At 47.9% G+C, this 24,121-nt stretch overlaps 1 protein-coding gene across 1 annotated transcript; it reads right to left on the reverse strand.

The window, feature by feature from the left end:
• Positions 1-289: 289 nt before the first annotated feature.
• Positions 290-22,051, reverse strand: LOC129698539 (nmrA-like family domain-containing protein 1). The gene is made up of 4 exons (XM_055637618.1): positions 21,422-22,051; positions 11,938-12,110; positions 11,178-11,215; positions 290-484 (listed from the first exon to the last, which is right to left on the reverse strand). The coding sequence occupies exons 1-4, from the start codon at positions 21,792-21,794 to the stop codon at positions 334-336; spliced, it is 735 nt and encodes a 244-aa protein (XP_055493593.1). The 5' UTR covers positions 21,795-22,051; the 3' UTR covers positions 290-333.
• Between the last annotated feature and the right edge of the window lie 2,070 nt (positions 22,052-24,121).

Genomic DNA, 24,121 nt, shown 5'->3' on the forward strand with positions numbered 1-24,121 from the left:
GATATTCAGACATAAATGCTTCAAAGATTACAGATTACAGGTTTCATCAAGGAAAGGTGACCAACACCATGTTCAAATATTTAGGATTTGAGGATAATCCAAAATAGGGAGAGTCAAATCCAGTGAATTTGCACGGCAGTTATTACTAGATTGGCAGCATCATTTGATTGATATTATATCAAAATATTCTAATACAACAAGAGGAAAATTCTCGGCTGAATAATGTTTGAATGTGAACACGTGAAGAATAATACATTAATAATACAAGAATAAAATAGCTGAAAGCCTGGCCCAAGAGATTTATTACTTCTATTTTTGCATATTAAAAATAGTTTAATCATTCTTTTCTGACATCCATTCATCAAAGGATTTAGCATTTGGGTTTAACTTCAATGTTGGGTCCTTGTTGCGATCGGGTAGTTTCATATCAAACTGGAACATCCTGGCAAGTTCTTGTGCTCCAGAAAATTCAGTTTTGCATAATCTTCAACTGATATCTGAAATAATAATGGAAATGCATCATCCCCTCCAAGCCCATATAAATATTCCCATCCAAGGTATACTGTGCCACTACTAATTTAATACTGCAACTGGAGACGCAAGAAACCATGATGTTGGAATCTTCAGCAAAACAGTGCTGGAGGACCTCAGTGGGCCTGGCTGGATCTGTGGATGGAATAGATAGACGATGATTTGGGTCGAGATGTGTAGGAAGGAACTACAGATGCTGGTTTAAATCAAAGGTAGACACAAAATGCTGGAGTAAGTCAGCGGGCCAGGTAGCATGTCTGGAGAGAAGGAACAGGGTACTGATTGGAGAAGATCAGCCATGATCATATTGAATGGTGGTGCTGGCTCGTAGTGCCGAATGGCCTACTCCTGCACCGATTGTCTATTGTCTATTGAATGGGTGACATTTCGGGTCAAGATCTTCTTCAGGATGATGGAGTGAAGGAGAGACAACTAGAAATGAGAGGTTGGGGTAGGGCAAAGCCAGGCAAGTGATAGATAGATATAGATGAAGGGTGAATAACAGATGGGTGGAGTTAGTGACAAAGGCTAGTGGTGACATGGAGACAGAGGGTGTTAGACAACAAAAGAAGAGTACAAGTGAAATGTGAAGCCAAAGGGAGGAATATGCGTGGAAAAATGACAGGGGGGGGGGGGGGGGGGGGGGGGGGGGGGGGGGGGGAAAGAGGGAAAATAGGGGACTCGGGAATGGGAATTACAAAGCAGGGAACCCTAACAAGCAAATAAGTCTGAAGAAGGGTTTCGGCCCGAAACGTTGCCTTTTTCCTTCGCTCCATAGATGCTGCTGCACCCGCTGAGTTTCTCCAGCGTTTTTGTGTCCAGCATCTGCAGTTCCTTCTTAAACCCTAACAAGCATGGTTGGTTGGGGATTGGGGTTGAGGATCAAAGTGGAATACTCTAGTGGTCGGGAGCAATAGTTGAAAAATACAAAATGATTCTGATCATGGAAAGCCGGCCACAGCATCTGAAGAAGGATCCAGACCCAAACATCTGTCCAATTCCCTCCACAGATGCTGCCTGACCTGCAGCTTCAGTGTTTGCTCAATGTTCCAGCATCTGCAGTTTCCTGTGTCTCTAACCCCAGGAGAGCACATCAGAAAGGCAACTTCAGCCACTCTGGGAATGATGGGTCAGGAGGGGGGAGGGTGATTCTTCACGATTATTTGCCGTTCAGTGATGGTCATAACTTCTCAGGTGAAGGAGCCATTCGATGTAGAACGTGGATAATGTCTAAGCTCCAGCCTACAGGTAGCAGCACATAGTTAACAGGTATTGGCCATACCAGTCATCTCCTTTGAGGAGAGGAGAGGAGAGGGACGTTGGTTCGCTGGAACTGCTCCAGTACATCGAGTGCACGGGCCGACCAGACTTTGAACTTTGAATAGACAATAGACCATAGACAATAGACAATAGACAATAGACAATAGACAATAGACAATAGACAATAGGTGCAGGAGTTGGCCATTTGGCCCTTCGAGCCAGCACTGTCATTCAATGTGATCATGGCCAATCAGTACCCCATTCCTGCCTTCTCCCCATATCCCCTGACTCCGCTATTTTTAAGAGCCCTATCTATCTCTCTCTTGAAAGCATCCAGAGAACCTGCCTCCACCAGCCTCTGAGGCAGAGAATTCCACAGACTCACCACTCTCTGTGAGAAAAAGTGTTTCCTCATCTCTGTTCTAAATGGCTTACTCCTTATTCTTAAACTGTGGCCCCTGGTTCTGGACTCCCCCAACATCGGGAACATGTTTCCTGCCTCTAGCGTGTCCAAGCCCTTAACAATCTTATATGTTTCAATGAGATATCCTCTCATCCTTCTAAACTCCAGAGTGTACAAGCCCAGCTGCTCCATTCTGTCCGCATATGGCAGTCCCGCCATCCCGGGAATTAACCTTGTAAAACTACGCTGCACTCAATAGCAAGAATGTCCTTCCTCAAATTATAATGGCGCATAAAATGGCGGCGCCCGCATGTGTTATATATGCAAAATGAATTTCATCGTGCAGTTACATAGATGACAAATAAAACACTACTGACTATTGAACACTACTGACTCTGGCCAGCAGCGGCCTCTGCAGCCTGTCCGCGTTTTTATTATTTTTGTCTGTGTTTTTATGTAGTGTTTGTTATTTTATGTGAAAACTTTTTGAATCTCTCCCTGCACTGAGACCCGACCTTTTCTCGTCGGGTCTCAGTCGTCGTTGAGGCCGTAACGAGGAGCGGCCTCCAACGGGAAGAGACCGGGGGCTCAGGTGTCGACTCACCTCACCGTCGGGAGCTGGCCGAGTCCGGAGCGGTGGAGGAGCGCTGCTGGCTGCTGTTGCTGCTGCTGCTGGTGCTGTTGCTGCTGCTGCTGCTGCTGGTGCTGTTGCTGCTGCTGCTGCTGCTGCTGCTGCCGGAGGCTCTCTACAGGTCTGTGGACGGCGCCGAGCCCACGGCTCCCTGGAGGGAGACCGCTTTTCGGGGCTTCTGCGGCGGCGACTTCTCCCGCCCGAGTTGCGGGGTCGAAGAGCTCCTGGAGCGGGGCCTGACACCGCTGCCCCGCGCGGCTGGAACGGCTGCGGGACTTTACGAGCGCACACCGGGGGCACCAACACCAAGACCCGGTGTGCGACCTCGCACCACCCGGCGTGGCTTTAATGGCCGCGGGACAATCGCCATCGCCAGCCGGGGGCTATGACTTTGACTCTGACATCGGGGGGGGGGGAGAGTGCAGTGGAGAGATACGTTTATTTGGCCTCCATCACAGTTATGTGATGGATGTTTATGTTAAATGTAATTATGTTGTGTCTGGGGTCTATTTGTGTGGTATGTATGGCTGCAGAAACGGCATTTCGTTTGGACCTCCAGGGGTCCAAATGACAAATAAATTGATTCTGATTCTGATTCTGATTCTGATTCTGATTCTGAACTTCAATGGCATCACTATTGCCAGGAATCAAAACCATGACTACAAAAGCAGTGAATTAGGAAAAGGAATAGGCTATTGGATTGAGGGAGTCCAGAACCAGGGGCCAAAGTTTAAGAATAAGTACAGGTGCACAACCTTTTATCCGACGATCCAAATAACGAAAACCTCCGAATAGCGACATTTTTTCGGTCCTTGAAGAAAGGTCCTTGAAAACGTTCACCGAGGGCAGCCCGCAGAGGTGACAGCGGAACCTCCGGTCGGTCCTCGAAGAAAGGGGAACTAAATCCCCATTCATAAAAGAGAAGATGAGGGTATATTGCGCGGGAGGGTTAATAATTGACAATATGCTGCTACCTGCCAGCTGCGTTAAAAAGTTCCCACGGTAGACTCACGATACACAGTGTATCGTGAGTCTTGCGTGGTAACATTTTTAACTCAGCGTGCAGGCAGCAGTATATTGTCGCTCCCTTCAGTTTCACCCCACCTACACCCCTCTGCTTCCCGGCCATGTGTGTGACCCCTTCCCTCCCCTCTCCAGCTCCCCGCTCATTGCACCGGCGCGGGGGCTTTGTACTGTCTTCACGTCGCGATGCTAGCAGCACAGTGCCAGTCACCGGAGACGTCAGGACCAACGGAACACCGACCCCCAGGCCCACTGCAAGCACGGAGATCCCAGATCAGCAACTCCAGCCCAGCCCCGTTCCAACTCCAGAAGAACACGCTCCCCGTATGGGCAGAAGCTGATGGTGTGCAAGAATAACGTCTTGTTCTTGGGTCGCGCAGCTCGGGCTGTGGGCGAACTGCCACTTGTCGCCATAGCGGCCCATCGGGGAGCGGATTCCTCTGGAGTTGGAGGGGGGGTATTGTGCTGTTTGATCGCCCCCTACTATTCCAGGGACAGGGAGACAGGACGTTCACCGAGTACGGCCCGCAGAGGTGACAGCGGAACCTCCGGTCGGTCCTCGAAGAAAGGGGAACTAAATCCCCATCCATAAAAGAGGTGAGGGTATCTTGCGCGGGAGGGTTAATAATTGACAATATGCTGCTGTCTGCCCGCTGAGTTAAAAGTTCCCACGGTAGACACGATACACAGTGCAGGCAGCAGCAGATTGTCGCTCCCTTCAGTTTCACCCCACCTACACCCCTCTGCTTCCCGGCCATGTGTGTGACCCCTTCCCTCCCCTCTCCAGCTCCCCGCTCATTGCACCGGCGCGGGGGGGCTTTGCACGCTCTTCAAGTCGGCGATGGCTGCAGGTCAGTGCAGTCACCGGAGACGTTAGGACCAATTGGACGTCGACCACCAGGCCCACCGCAAGCACGGAGATCCCAGAGACCCACAGCCAACAGCAGCCCAGCCCCGCTCCAACTACAGGGGAACCTGGGTTGCGGATGACGGGGCGCAGCTCGGGGCGTCGTAGGGGCCCATCGGGGAGCGGGTTCCTGTTGGTCCTGACGTCTCCGGCCACCTGCTATCCTCCGGGAACTGTACCGCCCTTGCAGGACAGTGGGGTTGTTTGCAGTTGCAGAGGGAGGGAGCAAGGGTGGTACAGTTCCCAGTCTCAGCTCCAGTCTAGGGGGTGGCCGGAGTCGTCAGGACCAACGGGACAGCGACCCCCAGGCCCACTGCAAGCACGGAGATCTCAGAGACCCACAACCAGCAGCAACTCCAGCCCAGCCCCGCTCCAACTCCAGAGGAACACGTAGGGGCAGAAGCGGATGGTGTGCAAGGTACGTCTCGTTCTTGGGGTGGCGGATGAGGGGACAGCTCGGGCTGTGGGCAAACTGCCACTTGTCGCCGTAGCGGCCCATCGGGGAGCGAATTCCTCTGGAGTTGGAGGGGGAGGGGGGTATTGTGCTGTTTGATCGCCCCCTGCTATCCCAGGGACAGGGAGACACAGCGGCGTTTTAGACTGGTGGGCAATCACTTCCAAAGCTCTGCCCACACAGTCAGTACACCTCTCCTACACTGCATTTCATACAAACATTTATTCTGCAAAAAAAAACCACATTGAAGACTCAAGCTCGCGACCGAGTAACTGCCGGGATCAAGGCGCAAACTCGTGACCTTGCGGATATGAGCCGAACACTCTACCACTGAGCCAGCCATTAAAATCTACGCAAAAAAATTTCCATTCCGAAGACCGACAAATTCTGAATTACGAAAAGTGTCTGGTCCCAAGGCTTTCGGATAAAAGGTTGTGCACCTGTAGTAAGTAATTTAGAATGGAGACGAGGAAACACTTTTTCTCTAACAGAGTGGTGAGTCTGTGGAATTCTCTGCCTCAGAGGGCGGTGGAGGCAGGTTCTCTGGATGCTTTCAAGAGAGAGCTAGATAGGGCTCTTAAAAATAGCGGAGTCAGGGGATACGGGGAGAAGGCATGAACGGGTACTGATTGGGGATGATCAGCCATGATCACATTGAATGGCGGTGCTGGCTTGAAGGGCCGAATGGCCTACTCCTGCACCTATTGTGTATTGTCTAATAAAGGTGCAAATAACCCAAGGGCAGGAAGTAGGCCCAAGTTTGTTCCTTCACACCATCAACATACTCCTGCACCTACTGTCTATTGCCACTTTGCCCCTTGTGCCAACTCTGCCATTTAATAGGCCTCGCAGGTGGGAGGTGGAGACAATGGAGTTCGCGGCTGGGGCCTGGGTCTATGGAGCCTGTGGCTGGGGCCTGGGTCTATGGAGCCTGAGGCTGGGGCCTGGGTCTATGGAGTCTGTGGCTGGGGCCTGGGTCTATGGAGCCTGTGGCTGTGGCTTGGGTCTATGGAGCCTGAGGCTGGGGCCTGGGTCTATGGAGCCTGTGGCTGGGGGCTGGGTCTATGGAGCCTGAGGCTGGGGCCTGGGTGTATGGAGCCTGTAGCTGGGGCCTGGGTCTATGGAGCCTGTGGCTGGGGCCTGGGTCTATGGAGCCTGTGGCTGGGGCCTGGGTCTATGGAGTTCGCGCCTGGGGCCTGGGTCTATGGAGCCTGTGGCTGGGCCTGGGTCTATGGAGCCTCTGGCTGGGGCCTGGGTCTATAGAGCCTGTAGCTGGGGCCTGGGTCTACGGAGCCTGTGGCTGGAGCCTGGGTCTATGGAGCCTGTGGCTGTGGCCTGGGTCTATGGACCCTGTAGCTTGGGCCTGGGTCTATGGAGCCTGTGGCTGGGGCCTGGGTCTATGGAGTTCGCGGCTGGGGCCTGGGTGTATGGAGCCTGTGGCTGGGGCCTGGGTCAATGGAGCCTGTGGCTGGGGCCTGGGTCAATGGAGCCTGTGGCTGGGGCCTGGGTCAATGGAGCCCGCGGCTGGGGCCTGGGTCTATGGAGCCTGTGGCTGGGGCCTGGGTCAATGGAGTCTGTGGCTGGGGCCTGGGTCTATGGAGCCTGTGGCTGGGGCCTGGGTCTATGGAGTTCGCGGCTGGAGCCTGGGTCAATGGAGTTCGCGGCTGGGGTCTGGGTCTATGGAGCCTGTGGCTGGGGCCTGGGTCAATGGAGCCTGTGGCTGGGGCCTGGGTCTATGGAGCCTGTGGCTGGGGCCTGGGTCGATGGAGCCTGTGACTGGGGCCTGGGTCTATGGAGCCTGTGGCTGGGGCCTGGGTCTCTGGAGCCTGTGGCTGGGGCCTGGGTCTATGGAGCCTGTGGCTGGGGCCTGGGTTTATGGAGCCCGTGGCTGGGGCTTGGGTCTATGGAGCCTGTGGCTGGGGCCTGGGTCTATGGAGCCTGTGACTGGGGCCTGGGTCAATGGTGGAGCCTGTGGCTGGGGCCTGGGTCTATGGAGCCTGTGGCTGGGGCCTGGGTCTATGGAGCCTGTGGCTGGGGCCTGGGTCTATGGAGCCTGTAGCTGGGGCCTGGGTCTATGGAGCCTGTGGCTGGGGCCTGGGTCTATGGAGCCTGTGGCTGGGGCCTGGGTCTATGGAGCCTGTGACTGGGGCCTGGGTCAATGGAGCCTGTAGCTGGGGCCTGGGTCTATGGAGCCTGTGGCTGGGGCCTGGGTCTATGGAGCCTGTGGCTGGGGCCTGGGTCTATGGAGCCTGTGACTGGGGCCTGGGTCTATGGAGCCTGTAGCTGGGGCCTGGGTCTATGGAGCCTGGGTCTATGGAGCCTGTAGCTGGGGCCTGGGTCTATGGAGCCTGTGGCTGGGGCCTGGGTCTATGGAGCCTGTAGATGGGGCATGGGTCTATGGAGCATTGGGTCAATGGAGCCTGTAGCTGGGGCCTGGGTCTATGGAGCCTGTGGCTGGGGCCTGGGTCTGGAGCCTGTGACTGGGGCCTGGGTCTATGGAGCCTGTAGCTGGGGCCTGGGTCTATGGAGCTGGGGCCTGGGTCTATGGAGCCTGTGGCTGGGGCCTGGGTCTATGGAGCCTGTGGCTGGGGCCTGGGTCAATGGAGCCTGTAGCTGGGGCCTGGGTCAATGGAGCCTGTTGTGAGATAAATGAAACTTTCACTACCTGTAATTAACTTAACTTTATTTAAGCTTTAAGCAACTTATTTCTGCAATACACAAACTCAGAAACGTCTGGCAAACATGGCTGATTCTGCAGGCTTTTCCCGCCCGAAATACTTTGCACATGCGCACACTCCCGAAATGTCCTGCGCATGCGCACTCCGGAAATGTCCCGCGCATGCGCACACACTAGAAATGTCCTGCGCATGCGCACACACTAGAAGAGCTCTGCACATGCGCACATGCGCCCACTTCATTCTCCCCTCCTATTTATAAGTTGAGACGGTCAGGAGGTTTAATACGTCTTGATGACCGTCGCAGCACTGGAGCCTCAGGAGATACAGGTGTTTCAATAGCCGAGGGTAGATATATTGCTTGGTCATCAACTTCACTCATATTGTTATTTAGATTTTCAATTTTAGAATTTCTTGTAGAAGTTTCCATAGAGGATGCTGGAAGTGTTGGAGGAAATTCCCGATTAGTGTTATCAGGAAGTGACGGAGCTGATGGAGAAGATGGACAGGGTGCAAGGTCACGAAGTGAGACAGTTGACTGACGTCCATCCCGATACTTGATAGTTGCATAAGAAGGGTTGACATCAGTCCGTTCAACTTCATCAACAAAAGGTTTGTTCTTATTTAATCGGACATACCGACGAAGCAACACAGGCCCAGGGCTCGTCAACCATGATGGCAGAGAAGTACCACTAGAAGAACGCCCTTTGAAGTTAAAGAACCGTTCGTGTGGAGTAGTATTGGTAGCAGTTGACAGTAGAGATCTGATGGAGTGTAATGCATCTGGTAGAACACATTCCCAATGCTGATCTGGTATATCATTCGACTTTAAAGCCAGTTTCACTGCTTTCCAAATGATTCCATTACACCTCTCAACCTGACCATTTCCAATAGGATGATATGGTGTTGTTTTACTTGTTGCAATTCCTCTCTTAGAAAGGTAGTCCTTTAAATCTTTTGACATGAATGAGGTTCCCCTATCAGAATGTATGTAACTTGGAAATCCACAGAATGAAAACAGTTGATCTAAACATTTGATAACCATAGCAGCTGAAATATTTGGACAAGGAAAGGCAAATGGAAACCTCGAATATTCGTCAACTAAGGTAAGTATATAAACATTTTGAGAGGAGGATGGTAAAGGCCCTTTGAAGTCAATACTCAAACGTTCCATAGGTTGAGTAGCTTTGATCAATCTTCCTTCTTCAGGACGGAAGAACCTTGGTTTTAATTCAGCACAGATTCTACATGAAGCACACGTCATCTTCACATCTTCTGTAGAGAAAGGTAAATTTTTGGAACGAACATAGTAAGAAACGAGTGACTCCAGGATGACACAGCCCATTGTGAAGATCAGTGGGTGCAGAAGAATGAACAGAGGCACAAAATGCTCGAGTTAATGTGTCCGGAGCAACATTATCCTTACCAGGGCGGTACTCAATTGAATAACTATATGCAGATAATTCAATCCTCCATTCATGAATTTTACTATTTTTAATCTTCATTCGTTTCCGATTATCCAGCATAAAAGCTACTGAACGCTGATCTGTTATCAAAGTGAAGTGCTGGCGAGCAAGGAAATGACTCCATTTCCTCACTGGTTCAATAATTGCTGTAGCTTCCTTTTCGACAGATGGGTAGTGCAATTCACTACCTTGGAGCGTACGAGACATGAAAGCCACTGGTCGTCCTCCTTGATTTAATGTAGCTGATACTGCTAAATCAGAGGCATCACATTCAACAACAAAGGGGAGATCCTCATCGATGGCGTGCAATGTCGCAGATTCCAATTGTTTCTTTAAAGAAGTAAAGGCACTAGAAGAGCTCCGCACATGCGCACATGCGCCCACTTCAGAGCCTGTGGCTGGGGCCTGGGTCTATGGAGCCTGTGGCTGGGGCCTGGGTTAATAGAGCCTGTGGCTGGGGCCTGGGTCAATGGAGCCTGTGGCTGGGGCCTGGGTCTATGGAGCCTGTGGCTGGGACCTGGGTCTATGGAGCCTGTGGCTGGGGCCTGGGTCTATGGAGCCTGTGGCTGGGGCCTGGGTGTATGGAGCCTGTGGCTGGGGCCTGGGTCAATGGAACCTGTGGCTGGGGCCTGGGTCTATGGAGCCTGTGGCTGGGGCCTGGGTCTATGGAGCCTGTGGCTGGGGCCTGGGTCTATGGAGTTCGCGGCTGGGGCCTGGGTCTATGGAGCACGTGGCTGGGGCCTGGGTCTATGGAGCATGTGGCTGGGGCCTGGATCTATGGAGCCTGTGGCTGTGGCCTGGGTCTATGGAGCCTGTGGCTGGGGCCTGGGTCTATGGAGCCTGTGGCTGGGGCCTGGGTCTATGGAGCTTGCGGCTGGGGCCTGGGTCTATGGAGCGTGTGGCTGGGGCCGGGGTCTATGGAGCCTGTGGCTGGGGCCTGGGTCTATGGAGCCTGTGGCTGGGGCCTGGGTCATTGAAGGAACAAAGGAGGACTGGGTGTGGGAGGACAGCCATGAGTGGGGAAGGGGCGTGGTGGGGGGGGGGGGGGGGGGGGGGGGGTGGGATTTTGTAACTCTGTAAGCACCCTTTATGGGCGACTATTTGCATACCAAGGTACGCAAGCAAAGAATTTCACCGTGATTTGTCACATGTAACAAAAAATATTCATTTCAATTCAATTCACAGCTTATCTGACTAACTTCAATTTACTACTTGTAAGAAGTGTTTACTTTCTTGTTCATATTAATCTATTGATTTCTGCCTTAAAATACACAAGGCCCTGCTTCCACTGTTCTTTGAGGAAGACAATTCCAGAGACTCACAATGCTCTGAGTGGAAAAAATCACCTAATCTCTGTTTAAATGGGCAAATGATTATTTATCGCCAGATTGCAAAGGGATTACAAAAGGGCCTGCTATTTCCACATTTACGCTGTTAGGGCACCTCAGGGTCTGATATGTTTCAATCATGTACCCTCTCCAGCAGATACAAGATACAAATCCAGGTACTTATCTTGTAAGCTATCTCTAAACTGCATTCAACATCTGAACATCCTTTCTTTAATAAAGAGACCAACACTGTTCACAATGTTCACCATTGCACTGCTTAATTTCACTACTTTTGTATTCAATTCCCCATAACTAAAGAATAACATTTCTCATTTATCTGCTGGGTGTGCATATCCTCCTTTTTTATAAATCATGCACTTAGAACCCTCAAAATCTCAGAGCTCTGCAAACTCTAGCCATTGAGATAATTAGCTTTTTTGTTGTTGAAATGGACACTGTCATATTTTTCTACATTACACTCGACTTGTGAGATCTTTACCCACTCATTGGCCTCGCTGTGTTATCCTCTTCACAACCCTGCAATGTAATCTCATAACTTGCACAATGTACTTACCAGCAAATTCAGCAATCTATCTATCTTTGCTGCTGCCCTCATCCAAGTCATCAGTCAAACAGATCGAATTTGAGAAGAATCTACCACTGTGATCAAATGTCCCAAACAAACAAGCCCACAAGATTCGACAGAACAACCTAGCACAATAAATATAAATGTAATGTGTAGGAAGGAACTGCAGATGCTGGTTTACACAGAAGATAGACACAAAATGCTGGAGGAACTCAGCGGGACAGGCAGCATCTCTGGAGAGAAGGAATAGGTGATGTTTCGGGTCAAGACCTTTCTTCAGACTGAGAGTCAGGGGAGAGGGAAACAAGAGATATAGACGGTGGTATAGAATAAAGGAATGAACGAAATGCAAAGAAATAATGATGATAAAGGAAGGCTGTGGCCTAGGTGCAAACGAATACAAATAATGAGGATGGGTGACGTTTCAGGTCGAGAACCTTCTTCAGATTGACTCTTCTCGACCCGAAACATCACCCATTCCTTCTCTCCAGAGACGCTGGCTGCCCCGCTGAGTTACTCCGGCATTTTGTGTCTATCTTAAATGTAAACATGTACAGCACTGAGTTGTTCATTTCTCAACAATCAGACCTTGCCACTAGGTTGCAGTTTGAGCACTCTGATCTAGGTGTTACTTATTACCGCTAACTCATTACCGCTGAGGAAGGAATTAAACTAACCTTGGAGTCTTTGATGGTTTTCCCAGTATGTTGACAACCATACGCTTGTCAGTACTGAGGCCTGTCTCTTTCCCAGCATGCACTTTGAGGTTTTTCAAGATGGCCCCCACAACCTCACCCACGTCTCGGACCGACACCCCTTCGAGTGGAACTCCCTCCATCGCAATATCTGGGAAGATATTTTATTACTCAGATGGATGAATTGAAAACAAATTCAAATATTTCACAGCTGCAAGGCAAGTGAGAGATCTTTATATGTGTAGTTACAGTAAAAGGATTGCCAAACTGGGACGAATTAGAGACCAAAATGTAGATGTGCAGATAACGGGAGCAGGCATAACTTGGGTGCGAAATGAGCACTTTGCATTCAGTTTATCAAGAAGCTGCTATGGTAAATAATAAGGTTACTTGAATACCAGATGAGGTAGTTATGGATTAAAAAGGAAATATGTGGTGTTGTAGATCACAAGAAGGGTTGTCTTAGATCCGATATCAGCGTGATATTAATCAGCAGGAAAGTTGTGCAGAGCAATAGCAGATAGAATTTAATGTTGACAAGTACAAGATGATGAATGTTGGAAGTTCAAATAAGGGTAGAACATAAAGGAAATGGTTGGACCCGAGGGAGTGTTGTTGGATATAGGGTGGTGAAGAAAGCACATTGGATGTTAGCTTTCATCAGACATGGCATAGAACATAGTTTTTAGTTTAGTTTAGAGATACAGTGCGAAAACAGGCCCTTCAGCCCACTGAGTCCGCGCCGACCAGCGATGCCCGCACACTTACACTATCCCACACACACTTGGGACAATTTACCAAGCCAACTAACCTTCAAACCTGTACGTCTTTGGAATGTGGGAGGGAATCAGAGCACCCGGAGAAAACCCACCCAGGTCATGGTGAAAAGGTACAAACTCCGTACAGACAGCACTAGTAGTCAGGATCGAACCCGGGTCTCTGGCACCGTAAGGCAGCAACTCTACCGCTGTGCCATCATGTTGGCCCCATTATAATATAATAAGAGTTGGGATTTCATGTTATAACTTTATAAAAGGTTGGTTAAGGCCACACCTGGAGAATTGTGCAAAGCTGAGGGCACCACAATACAGGAGGGATGTGATTGTGCTGGTGAGAGGGCAGAGAGACTTGCAAGATGTTGACTCGATTGGAACACCAGTTTTTTTTGTTTTTTTTTTGTTTATTTTATTAGAAGTTAATACAGCACAAAACAGTACAGTGGAACCTAATTTTAGGTGCCAACTATGTAATACCGTAATCCATTCTATGTACAACCTCTAGTTTTATGTTATAAGAAGGAAGTAAGCAAGACAAGAAAAAGAAAACAATAGAAAGGGGAAAAAGTGGAAAAATAGATGGTAGAGAGTAGAAAAACGTGAAGTGTGTATATAAAAAATAAAAAAAGGAAGAGAGAAAGTGGAAAGTAGAAATAGAAGAGAAGGCCCCTTAAAAGAGAATTTTTCAAATCTGTATTCGGAGATGTAGATCTATCCGCGTCATGAACTGAAATCAGCAATCCTTACGGTACCGCTGCATCACATGATTCCAAAAAGTCGATGAAAGGAGACCAACTCCTTAAGAATTGGTCATATTTATCTATTAGTCGGAGTCTCATTTCTTCAAGGCGTGCTATGTCCATCATATTCCTAATCCACATTTTAACAGTTGGTATGGTTGTATTTTTCCAAAATTTAAGTATCAATTTCTTTCCAATTATTAACCCATAATTAAAAAAAACATTTTGGTCTTTATTTAAATTGGTATCTTCTCCTATTATTCCAAATATAATCCATTCCGTTTTGAACACCAGTTATAAGGAGAAAATACATTGGCTAGGTTTATCTTCCTGTGAGCAAGAACCTGATAAATGTTTATGAAATGTTACGGTAGCTGGTTAGAATCTTTGATCCCTTGTGGGGTATCTAAGACAAGAGGGCATAGGCATGAGATAAAAAATAGGAGGTTTAGATGGGATTTGTGAGGGACTTCTTTTTTTCATAAAGAGAGTGGTTGGAATCTAGAAGTGGGGCATTGATGAAGGCAGGTGCTCCCACGACACCTAGAGGCATTGAGACAAGCATTTGAATATCCATGGAAGGTAGACACAAAATGCTGGAGTCACTCAACGGGACAGGCAGCATATCTGGTGGGAAGGAATGGGTGACGTTTCGGTTCAAGACCATTCTTCAGACTGAATTCCCATGGAATAGAAAGCTATGGATTAAATGCGGCTAAATGAGACTGGTATGGATAAGTACAATGGCTGACATGGACATGGTGGGCCAAAAGGCCTGTTTTGTACTGAATGAGTCTGGGATATGAGAAATGCCTGGAGTACATAAACCGTACAATTCATACTTTGAAGGCAAGTAAACCAATGCTTGTATTACAACGTTAACTACATGTGCTGCCACCTTCAGTGAGCTATGAACTTGGACTCCATGATCCCTCTACACATCAATTCTGTTCTGTGTCTTGCTGAAACTGTATACTTTCTCCTTACATTCAACTTCCCAAAGTGCAACACCTCAACCTTTCTCGAGTTAAACTCCATCTGCCATTTCTCTGCCCATTTCTTCAGCTGATGTATATCCCGCTGTATCTTCTGACAGCATTCCTCGCTGTCTGCAACTCCTCCAATTTTGGGGTCGTCTGAAAACTTACGCACTGACTCATCTCCATTTATGTCCAAGTCATTTATGTACATCACAAACTGCAGAGGTCCCAGCACAGAGTCCTACAGAGTTCCACTGGTCACAGACCTCCAGCCAGAACATTCACCTTCCACCACTAGGCCCGTAAGAAGCTTTTCAAAAAGAGGGGTGGCATGAGGGGGGGTGTGGGCGGGCCTAAACGGCGGGGCTGAGCGGGGGGGGGGCCTGAACGGGGGGGGGGGGGGGGGTGTGGGCAGGGCTGAGCGGGGGGAGGGGGTGCGGGGGGGCCTGAATGGCGGGGCTGAACGTGGGGGGGTCAGGGCCATGAATAAGACAGTTCTGAACCAGAATACATTTAAGTTGAAGGTAGACACAAAATGCTGGAGTAACTCAGCGGGGCAGGCAGCATCTCTGGAGAAAAGGAATAGGAGACATTTAGGGTCGAGACCCTTCTTCAGACTGAGAGTCAGGGGAAAGGGAAACAAGATATATAGACGGTGATGTAGAGATATATGGAACAAATGAATGAAAGATATGCAACAAAGTAACGATGATAAAGGGAAACAGGCCATGGTTAGCTGTTTGCTGGGGGAGAACGTACAGACAATGAGACTCAACAAGACGACTTTGAAGCTGGTGCAACTTGGGTGGGACAGGGGTGGAGAGAGAGAGGATGCAAGGGTTACTTGAACTTAGAGAAGTCAATATTCATACCTCTGGGCTGGGAGCTGCCCAAGCGAAATATGAGATGCTGCTCCTCCAATTTGCATTTGGCCTCACTCTGGCAACGGAGGAGGCCATTGTTGGTTAGCATAAGTAAAGGGATGTAAAAAATGTTTAACGTAATGAATGGTCAGGGTTTGAAACACACCTAATGGAATGAACAGTCCTAATTCAATTTAGTCTTCAACGGCATTTGAAGAAATACTTGAGGAAAAATAACTGCGGGAATATTGAGTTGGAAGGGGTTTGCTCTTCAAAAGAACTAACTGAGTGTAAACAGGGATAATGGTTGTCCATTTATGCTGCACTATTGTGACTACAACCATAAATGTGGTGGTATCTAATCCATTCTGTTCAAGGCCACCTTTTCAATTGTCCCCTGCAATCGGATGCACGCTTTAGACAATTTTAAACAGATGCAGAGAACAAAATAAATGAATTGTCATTACAATCAATTGCCTAAAAATCTTTTACAGAATAAATGTGATTCTCATTTAGCTATGATATTTTCAATTATTACAGAGAAACCTTGTTAATACTTGACAATCAAGACTGAATGAAATAAAATACAAATGACTCTATGTTCAATAACTCCATCATTTCACTTTGTTTCTAATGACATCAGATTTCCAATGGATATCCAAGATTTCCTGAATAAATAATTCAGCATTAATATAAATCAAAATTAGAAACATAAATCAATATTACCACTTAATTAGAAACCTGATTTGAAGTTCCCATTGAACAATCAGAAGATTTATCAAATAATAATTTTTAGCACAAGGAAGATAACAGGTTCATATTTCAGTTGTGATCTGCAGTGTACCAAGTTAGTCGCTCTCAAACAGACTGTACTATTATGACTGTAGTCATAGGCACCCTCTCCCACCCAATATTCCTTGTTATTTTTCCTCAAGCATTTATTCAAATGCTGTTGAAGACAAAATTGAATTTTGGACTGTTCATTCCATTAGGCTGTTTGCTGCTGGCCACGCAAGACCTGTGGGAATCCTCCTATTTTCCTCCAGATCCCGTGTGGTGTGGCGGTGCCTATCGACAGCGGCTCGACTACAGTCCGTCTGTCTTTCATTTTATTTTTGTCTTGTTAAATGTATATCTTGACTTTGGTTTTTATTATTTTTCTTTAGCTGTGTATATGTGGAGTTGGCGGAGGGGGTGGGTGGGGGGGGGAAACCGTTAATCTCTTCCCCAATTCCTCCGTCTACGCCACATCTGCGCCCAGGATGAGGTTTTCCATACCAGGGATTCGGAGATGTCCTCAATCTTTAGGGAACGGGGGTTCCCCTTTTCCATTATAGATGAGGCTCTCACTAGGGTCTCCTCGATATCCCGCAGCTCTGCTCTTGCTCCCCCCATTCATAACAAGGACAGTCCCCCTTTGTCCTCACCTTCCACCCCATCAGCCGTCGCATACAGCATATAATCCTCCGACATTTCCGCCACCTCCAACGGGATCCCACTACTGGCCACATCTTCCCATCTCCTCCCCTTTCTGCTTTCCACAGAGACCGTTCCCCCTGTAACTCCCTGGTCAACTCGTCCCTTCCCACCCAAACCACCGCCTCCCCAGGTACTTTCCCCTGCAACCACAGGAGATGCAACACCTGTCCCTTTACCTCCCCCCTCGACTTCATCCAAGGACCCAAACAGTCTTTCCAGGTGAGGCAGAGGTTCACTTGCACCTCCTCCAACCTCATCTACTGTATCCGCTGTTCCAGGTGTCAACTTCTCTACATCGGTGAGACCAAGCTCAGACTCGGCGATTGTTTTGCTGAACACCTCCGCTCAGTCCGTCTTAACCAACCTGATCTCCCGGTGACTCAGCACTTCAAGTCCCCCTCCCTTTCCCAATCTGACTTTTCTGTCCTGGGCCTCCTCAATTGTCAGAGTGAGGCTCAGTGCAAATTGGAGGAACAGCACCTCATATTTCACTTGGGTAGTTTACATCCCAGCGGTATGCACATTGACTGTTCTAACTTCAGATAGCCCTTGCTTTCCCTCTTTCTCCATCCCTGTCATGATGATGAGTCATGATAATGATATGCAAATAACATGACCTTTGTATCAGCTGACTTGGAGGTCAGACCGCATGTGCGGTGTGTAAGCCACGGCAGGAGGCCATGGCCTGGTGAGATAATATACACGTAGATCAAGGAATGTAACCTGTAAATATAGTGTCAGTATCATTATTATTCCATATCTGAGGCAAAGATATGACAATCCCCAACCCCTTCCCAGTTCTCCCTCCAATCTCCGACTACATTCTATCTTTGTCCCGCCCCCTCCCCTGACATCAGTCTGAAGAATGGTCTTGACCCGAAACGTCGCCAATTCCTTGTCTCTATAGATGTTGCCTCACCCGCTGAGTTACTCCAGCATTTTGTGTCTACCAGTTTTATTTCTCTTGCCTCAGAGAAAAATAAATGAGCCGGGGATCTTACCTCTGATTGCTCTTTAATTTCTCCCAAAGGAACATCTGTGGCTACCTGATTCCAGCAGGGCTGACTGAAGAGTAAGCATCCTGAATAAAGTGGGTCATCAACATACATTGCTGGATCAGCACATAGAGAGAACCACTTACTGGAACGATGTTGCCTCTCTTTGATCACGTGGGAAGGAAACTAGATGAACAAATTGAATCAGACTTCATATTTTCTTTATGCCCAGATCCGAAAAGGGTATCAATGTACAATTATCAACACATTTCCCTGTATGAAATCCCATCAACCATGTCACAGCCCTCCTGCCCAACCGATCAAGATCCTGCTACTATTTTTGACGTCTGCAAACATGCTATCCATGCCAAGAGATCAAGATTCAATTTTAATTGTCATTGTCAGTGTACAGTACAGAGACAATGGAATGCATTTAGCATCTCCCTTGAAGAGCGACATAGCAAACGATTTGAATAAATAATAATAAATGTCCGGTGGTGATTGGCAGTCACCGAGGTACGTTGTTGAGTAGATTGACAGCCGCCGGAAAGAAGCTGTTCCTCGACCTGCTGGTTCGGCAACGGAGAGACCTGTAGCGCCTCCCGGATGGTAGGAGGGTAAACAGTCCATGGTTGAGGTGAGAGCAGTCCTTGGCGATGCTGAGCGCCCTCCGCAGACAGTGCTTGCTTTGGACAGACTCAATGGAGGGGAGCGAGGAACCGGTGATGCCATGCACGTTCTCATTCAAACAATTGATATAGATGACAAACAGGCGGCGAACTCTGAGGCACACCACTAGTCACAGGCCTCCAGTCCGAGAAGCCAATTTTCTATCCATTCAGCTATCTCTTCCTGAATCCCATGCGATCTAACCTTCCAGAGCAGCCTACAATGTGAAACTTTGATACATAATAGAACAGTGATCTATTATAGAACAGTATTCTATTATACATAATAAAAGCATTGTTCATAGCAAAAGGATTTGAGTATAGGAGCAGGGAGGTTCTACTGCAGTTGTACAGGGTCTTGGTGAGGCCACACCTGGAGTATTGCGTACAGTTTTGGTCTCCAAATCTGAGGAAGGACATTATTGCCATAGAGGGAGTGCAGAGAAGGTTCACCAGACTGATTCCTGGGATGTCAGGACTGTCTTATGAAGAAAGACTGGATAGACTTGGTTTATACTCTCTAGAATTTAGGAGATTGAGAGGGGATCTTATAGAAACTTACAAAATTCTTAAGGGGTTGGACAGGCTAGATGCAGGAAGATTGCCCCCGATGTTGGGGAAGTCCAGGACAAGGGGTCACAGCTTAAGGATAAGGGGGAAATCCTTTAAAACCGAGATGAGAAGAACTTTTTTCACACAGAGAGTGGTGAGTCTCTGGAATTCTCTGCTGCAGAGGGTAGTCGAGGCTATATATTGGCTATATTTAAGAGGGAGTTAGATGTGGCCCTTGTGGCTAAGGGGATCAGAGGGTATGGAGAGAAGGCAGGTACGGGATACTGAGTTGGATGATCAGCCATGATCATATTGAATGGCGGTGCAGGCTCGAAGGGCCGAATGGCCTACTCCTGCACCTAATTTCTATGTTTCTATGTTATAACAATTATAAAGAACAGCCAGACGTTGGGGTATGTAGGTCTCTGAGAGCGGCAACACAGGTCGGACTACAGCACACTGGAGGAACAGCACCTCATATTTCTCTTCGAAAGCTTACAAGCCAACGGCATCAACATTGAGTTTCAGGTATCTAATCCATAGAAATCCCTCTCCCTTTCCTACCCTTTCCTCGCCCCTCCTATCCCTGTGCCCCACCTGGATGTGCACCCATTTCTCCCTTCCCCCTGTCCCCTTCCACCTCTATTCCCTCCTCTTGCTCCACATATCTTGTCTTTATCTCTGGCTTGTATCTAACCATCTAACCATCTACCAATCGAACCCCCTCCGCATGTGTCCACCTGTCGCTTGCCAGGCTTTGTCCCGGCCCTGTCTCTCTTTCAGCTTGTTCCCCCCCTCCTACAATCAGTCTGAAGAAGGTTCTCAAACTAAAATGTCACCTATAAAATGTTCTCCAGAATTCTCCAGGGCAGTACGGTGGCGCAGTGGTAGAGCTGATGCCTTACAGTGCTTGCAGCGCCAGAGACCTGGGTTCCATCCTGACTATGGGGGCTGTCTGTACGGAGTTTGTACGTTCTCCCCATGACCGCAAGGGTTTTCTCCGAGTTCTTCGGTTCCCTCCTACATTCCAAAGAATAGACAATAGACAATAGGTGCAGGAGTAGGCCATTCGGCCCTTCGAGCCATTCACTGTGATCATGGCTGATCATCCACAATCAGTACCCCGTCCGTGCCTTCTCCTCATATCCCCTGGCTCCGCTATATTTAAGAGGTCTATCTAACTCTCTCTTGAAAGCATCCAGAGAATTGGCCTCCACTGTCTTCTGAGGCAGAGAATTCCACAGATTCACAACTCTCTGGGTGAAATTTTTTTTCCTCATCTCCATTCTAAATGGCCTACCCCTTATTCTTGAACTGTGGCCCTTGGTTCTGGACTCCCCCAACATTGGGAACATGGTTCCTGCCTCTAGCGTGTCCAATCCCTTAATTATCTTATATGTTTCAATAAGATCCCCTCTTAACTGACTTGGTATGAGTGTAAAATTGTTCCTAGTGTGCGTAGGATAGTGTTACTGTGCGGGGATCGCTGGTCGGTGCGGACTCGATGGGGTGAAGGGCCTGTTTCCATGCTGTATCTCTAAACTAAACTTAACTATAAAATGGGTGCATGATATGCTGAGGTACTCCAACAACATTGGCATTCACAAATGGAGTATGGAGTAGCAGAAATGGTTGGTTAGGCCTTGCTTGGGGCATTGTGTGCAGTACTGGTTACAGCACCATGTGATGGATGTAATTAAACTGGAGTGAGGGGAGAAAAGATTCAGAATAACGACAAACACCAATTGCTGGAGTAACTCAGCGGCTCAGGCAGTATCTCTGACGAGAAGGAATGAGTGACGTTGCGGCTCGAGACCTTTCTTCACACTGAGAGTCAGGGGAGAGGGAGACAGAGATATGGAAGGTGAGGTGCGAAAATGAGACATCAAAGGGGACAAAGTTCAAGGAAAATGTAGAATAGATCATTGTTGGCTGAGGGGAATGTGACAACGAGATACAATCAGTAACATTTAATCAGGGATAGTCAGACTGGTCGGAGAACTAGGAAGGGAAGGGATGGAGAAAGAGGGAAAGTAAGGGTTACTTGAAGTTAGCAAAGTCAATATTCAGAAGAATGTTGCCTGGATTGGACATCTCGAGTTATGAGGAGATTGGATGGGCTGGGACAGTTGGCTTTGGAGCAAAGGACGCTGAGGAGTTTATGAAATCATGAGGTGTATAAATAGGATAGATAGCCACAATCCTTTTCCAAGGGTATTTTGATTGGAAAGGAGAGATAGATTTGGGCCAAACACAAGCAAATGGGATTAGCGTGGAAAGGCATTATAAGGTACATGGGCAAGATGGGCCGAATGGCTGGTTTCCGTGCTGTATAAATGTGTATCTATATGTTGTCGAAGGACATCTTAGACTTTGCATCAACCTACCCAAAACATAGTCATCCATGTTTAAGATGGAACTGCAGATGCTGGAAAATCGAAGGTAGACAAAAATGCTGGAGAAACTCAGTGGGTGAGGCAGCATCAATGGAGCGAAGGAAATAGGCAACGTTTCGGGCCGAAACCCTTCTTCTGTCAACCTTGCCCGTTTCAACAGGTTTAAAGACATTGAGAAAATTAACTGCTATTCTAATGCTTGTCATGGGAGCACCATGTTCCCTGAAATAATCTTCTCTCTCTCCTTTCCCATCAAAATGTGGCACCTCCAGCTTGCCTTTGGTCAGGTTTGTCACATTCTCCAGTCCACTGAATACAATGTGCTTCACACCAAGTTTCCCGGAAATGCTAGCAACTCTCTTCCCCGATGAAGAAAATAGCAACATATTAAAGTATCAAAAAAAGGCACAGAGCGCTGGAGTAACTCAGCGGATCAGACAGCGTCTCGAGAGAACACGGATAGAAACATAGAAACATAGAAATTAGGTGCAGGAGTAGGCCATTCGGCCCTTCGAGCCTGCACCGCCATTCAATATGATCATGGCTGATCATCCAACTCAGTATCCCGTACCTGCCTTCTCTCCATACCCTCTGATCCCCTTAGCCACAAGGGCCACATCTAACTCCCTCTTAAATATAGCCAATGAACTGGCCTCAACTACCCCTCTGCGGCAGAGAGTTCCAGAGATTCACCACTCTCTGTGTGAAAAAAAAGTTCTTCTCATCGCGGTTTTAAAGGATTTCCCCCTTATCCTTAAGCTGTGACCCCTTGTCCTGGAGTAAGAAAACTGGAAGAGGGGGGGAGTTGAGGCAAGGTTCGGCAAGTGATCGGTGGATACATGTGAAGGTGTTTTTTTTCATTGTCAGATGGTTGGTCACAGGCCAGAGAACAAAAGTGTGAGATAAGGAGATAGAGGATAGAAGAAGCACAAATTGTGAAGCCAGAGGAAGGAATATGAATGGAAAATTAAAACCCTCACCCCTATCCACCTATTATTTGCCAGGCTTTGCCCTGCTACTCGTATCTTCCAGCTTCCCCCACCCCTCCAACACGTCTGAAGAAGGAACCCGACCCAAAATATCACTTATCCATATTCTCCAGAGATGCTAGCTGACCAGCTGAGTTACTCCAGCACTTTGTGTCTTTTTTCGTAAACCAGCATCTGCAGTTCCTTTTCTCTAGAAATTCCCGATTAATATTTTTTCAAGTCTGATTCAATCCTTGTCGCAATATATTTTTAAAATCTCAAATTTTTTTGATTCCTGCAAAAATGGTATTAGTTTGGCTCAGCTAGCATCATATGTAAAATATTACATTTGCTTTGTAGTGAGCTTCCGTTTCTGATGGAGACAGATTGCCATACACTGAGGATTTTCATACACAAAGTGAGGGGGGATAATCAGAGGCCATTATTTAACCAAACTTCCGAGTAGTCACCTGACTCTTGCCCACTGGAATCCACTCCTGTAATGTAACAGACCATGTCAGCTAACACGGAGCTGGCAGCTAAATTAGCAGCTCAGCATCCAAACTGTTTGAAAACAAGTAGGTGATGTTTTAGAACATGTTCCTAAACATATAACAATTACAGCACGGAAACAGGCCATCTCGGCCCTACAAGTCCGTGCCAAACTTTTTTCCCTTAGTCCCACCTGCCTGCGCTCATACCATAACCCTCCATTCCCTTCTCATCCATATGCCTATCCAATTTATTTTTAAATGATACCAACGAACCTGCAGCCACCACTTCCACTAGAAGCTCATTCCACACCGCTACCACTCTCTGAGTAAAGAAGTTTCCCCTCATGTTACCCCTAAACTTCTGTCCCTTAATTCTGAAGTCATGTCCTCTTGTTTGAATCTTCCCTATTCTCAAAGGGAAAAGCTTGTCCACATCAACTCTGTCTATCCCTCTCATCATTTTAAAGACCTCTATCAGGTCCCCCCTTAACCTTCTGCGCTCCAGAGAATAAAGACCTAACATTCAACCTTTCTCTGTAACTTAGTTGTTGAAACCCAGGCAACATTCTAGTAAATCTCCTCTGTACTCTCTCTATTTTGTTGACATCCTTCCTATAATTGGGCGACCAAAATTGTACACCATACTCCAGATTTGGTCTCACCAATGCCTTGTACAATTTTAACATTTTTAAACAATTTAAACAATTCTGGTAATGTCTGGGTTTGCTGAGCAAAACACGAGTAGTGCACAACCGGTCAATAACTGGCTGACACCAGGAGGTATGGTACTGTCTGAATGGATGGGAAACGTCATAAGTGTCAGCACCCTTCCAAGGGAGAGAACCTCAGCCTTGGACCATGTACGATCAGCACCGGTTGATCAACAACAGGATACGATCCAGGGGCCTGCTCCGCTGTGTACTCGGGGCCTGCGAGTGCATATGCGGATGCCTTTCAATTAAATATTTGGTGCCCACTCTATGTCCATTCCCTGTCCATTCATCTCTCCCTCCCAGGAGCTGTCTCAGGCTGAATGAGACCATTTTCAATCACTGACTATGAAAAGAGTTTCGCACCAAATGTCTACGGCTTTATTAAGACCACCTATTTCCTTCTGCACAGCAATGTCTGACCCTATCCCTGCTTCATAAAGTCATAAGTGATAGGTGTAGAATTAGGCCCATCAAGTCTACTCCACCATTCTAACATGCCTGATCTATCTCTCCCCCCTAACCCCATTCTCCTGCCTTC

This window comes from Leucoraja erinacea, chromosome 7 (genome assembly GCF_028641065.1).
Source record: "Leucoraja erinacea ecotype New England chromosome 7, Leri_hhj_1, whole genome shotgun sequence".
NCBI lineage: Eukaryota > Metazoa > Chordata > Chondrichthyes > Rajiformes > Rajidae > Leucoraja > Leucoraja erinaceus.